Genomic DNA, 1,796 nt, shown 5'->3' on the forward strand with positions numbered 1-1,796 from the left:
CTATACTTCGGTACGGTTCGTACACTTGCGAGTATTTTAAAATTTCACAACAAGTTTTTGGCGCCGTTGCCGGGGACTTGGTTAGGAAAATAAATTAAGTCTTAATTGAATTTTTCCTTCTACTAGTTGTAGTTTTTTTTTTTTAAATAAAAAAAAAACAAAAAAAAATTATTTCTTTGTGCTTGGTGTATGAGAACTTGGATACGTGATAAAGAAAATCGTCTTGTTAGTTTTGATTATTCATCCACAATGGGAGAAACTGGAGATGATTCAAAAACTCTTAGGGAGTTGTTCTCACCCATAACCACCAACCCTCCATCTTGCATAGTATTACCTGCAACCACTGCTGCACATTTTTTGTTGAAGCCACAGATAATTCACCTTCTTCCTACTTTTCATGGATTGGATAGAGAAGATCCTTATATGCATGTGAAGGATTTTCTTGAGATTTGTGCTACTTGTAAGTTTCAGAATTTCACTGATGACTCTGTTCGCTTGCGTTTATTCCCTTTTTCCTTGAAGGATAAGGCAAAAGCATGGCTTAATTCTTTGTCACCTGGATCTATCACTTCATGGGAACTGTTGGTCACAAAATTCCTCTCTAAATTTTTTCCAATGGCCAAGACCAATGCTTTGAGGAGGGAAATTGCAGATTTTTATCAAGATGAACAAGAGAAATTTTATGAGAGTTGGGAGAGATTTAAGGACTTGATCTTAAAGTGTCCTCATCATGGTTTTGAAAGATGGAGACTAGTACAATATTTTTATAATGGTTTGACTCAAACAAATCATAACATGATTGAGTCCATGAATGGTGGTGGATTTTTGAGTCTTGTAGATGATGAGGCATACAAATTTTTTGAGAATTTTTCTGAAAGTTCACAACAATGGGATTTTTCCAATCGTAAAGAGAGATGTGCCCCTGCAATTAAGCAAGGAGGATTGTATGAAGTCAGTGAAGATTTAGACATAAAAGCTAGGTTGGACAATCTCACTCATAAGGTTGAAGCTTTAGCTTTAGGTAGAGGGATGAATTCTGTCAATCAAGTTCAAAGTGAAACATGCTCTATTTGTGCAAGTCCTATGCATATAACACAAATGTGTCCTTCTGTAGTTGGGTATCCTGATTTTTATACTGAGCAAGCAAATGCACTGAATAATTATGGAAAACCATTTGCTAGTCCATTTTCAGAGACATACAATCCAAATTGGAGGAACCATCCTAATTTCTCATGGAGGCAAAGTCAGCCTCCCACAAATGTAGGTGGACAACAAATGCATCAACAAAGTCAATTTCATCCACCTACTCAAGCATATCCTTCCATTCCTCAATCAACACCTCAGTTTGTAGCTCCACCAAGACAACAACCATCTTTGGAGGAGTCTCTCAAAGCTTTCATGCAATCAACTAGCCAAGCCATTCAAGAGATGAAAAGTTCCACCCATTTGAATACTCAAGCTATTTCGAAGTTGGAAAATCAAGTTGGCTAGTTAGCAACCCAAGTTGGAGAAAGGGAAAAAGGAAAGTTTCCTAGTCAACCTATACCTAACCCAAAAGGACAGTACGCCATCAATGGTTCTTCTAGTTCTACTCATGGACAAGAACATGTTCAGTCTATTACTACCCTTAGGTCTGGTAAGCAAGTTGATAATCAAGTGAAAATGCCAGAAGTGGAGGATGATGAAAATATTGTGTTAGATGAAAAAGGAACTCATAGTTCACATGATGATCTTAGAGAAAAGAAGGACAACCCACCCGCCACTCCAATTCAGGATCTTAATTCCCCCCTTGATAA

General features: G+C 37.4%; 1 protein-coding gene and 1 non-coding gene across 2 annotated transcripts; one reads left to right on the forward strand and one right to left on the reverse strand.

Annotated features, from left to right (window-relative positions):
- Positions 1-249: 249 nt before the first annotated feature.
- On the forward strand, positions 250-1,491 carry LOC115965548. The gene has a single exon (XM_031084795.1). It carries the CDS (start codon positions 250-252, stop codon positions 1,489-1,491), a length of 1,242 nt encoding a protein of 413 aa, XP_030940655.1.
- LOC115978509 lies at positions 629-737 on the reverse strand. The gene has a single exon (XR_004088778.1). It is a non-coding gene; the product is annotated as a small nucleolar RNA R71 (small nucleolar RNA).
- Positions 1,492-1,796: the final 305 nt, after the last annotated feature.

This window comes from Quercus lobata, chromosome 2 (genome assembly GCF_001633185.2).
Source record: "Quercus lobata isolate SW786 chromosome 2, ValleyOak3.0 Primary Assembly, whole genome shotgun sequence".
NCBI classification, from domain to species: domain Eukaryota; kingdom Viridiplantae; phylum Streptophyta; class Magnoliopsida; order Fagales; family Fagaceae; genus Quercus; species Quercus lobata.

Bases quoted from the DNA above. Each gene is read 5' to 3' on its own strand.
- LOC115965548 (XM_031084795.1), top strand. From the start codon at position 250: ATGGGAGAAACTGGAGATGATTCAAAAACTCTTAGGGAGTTGTTCTCA.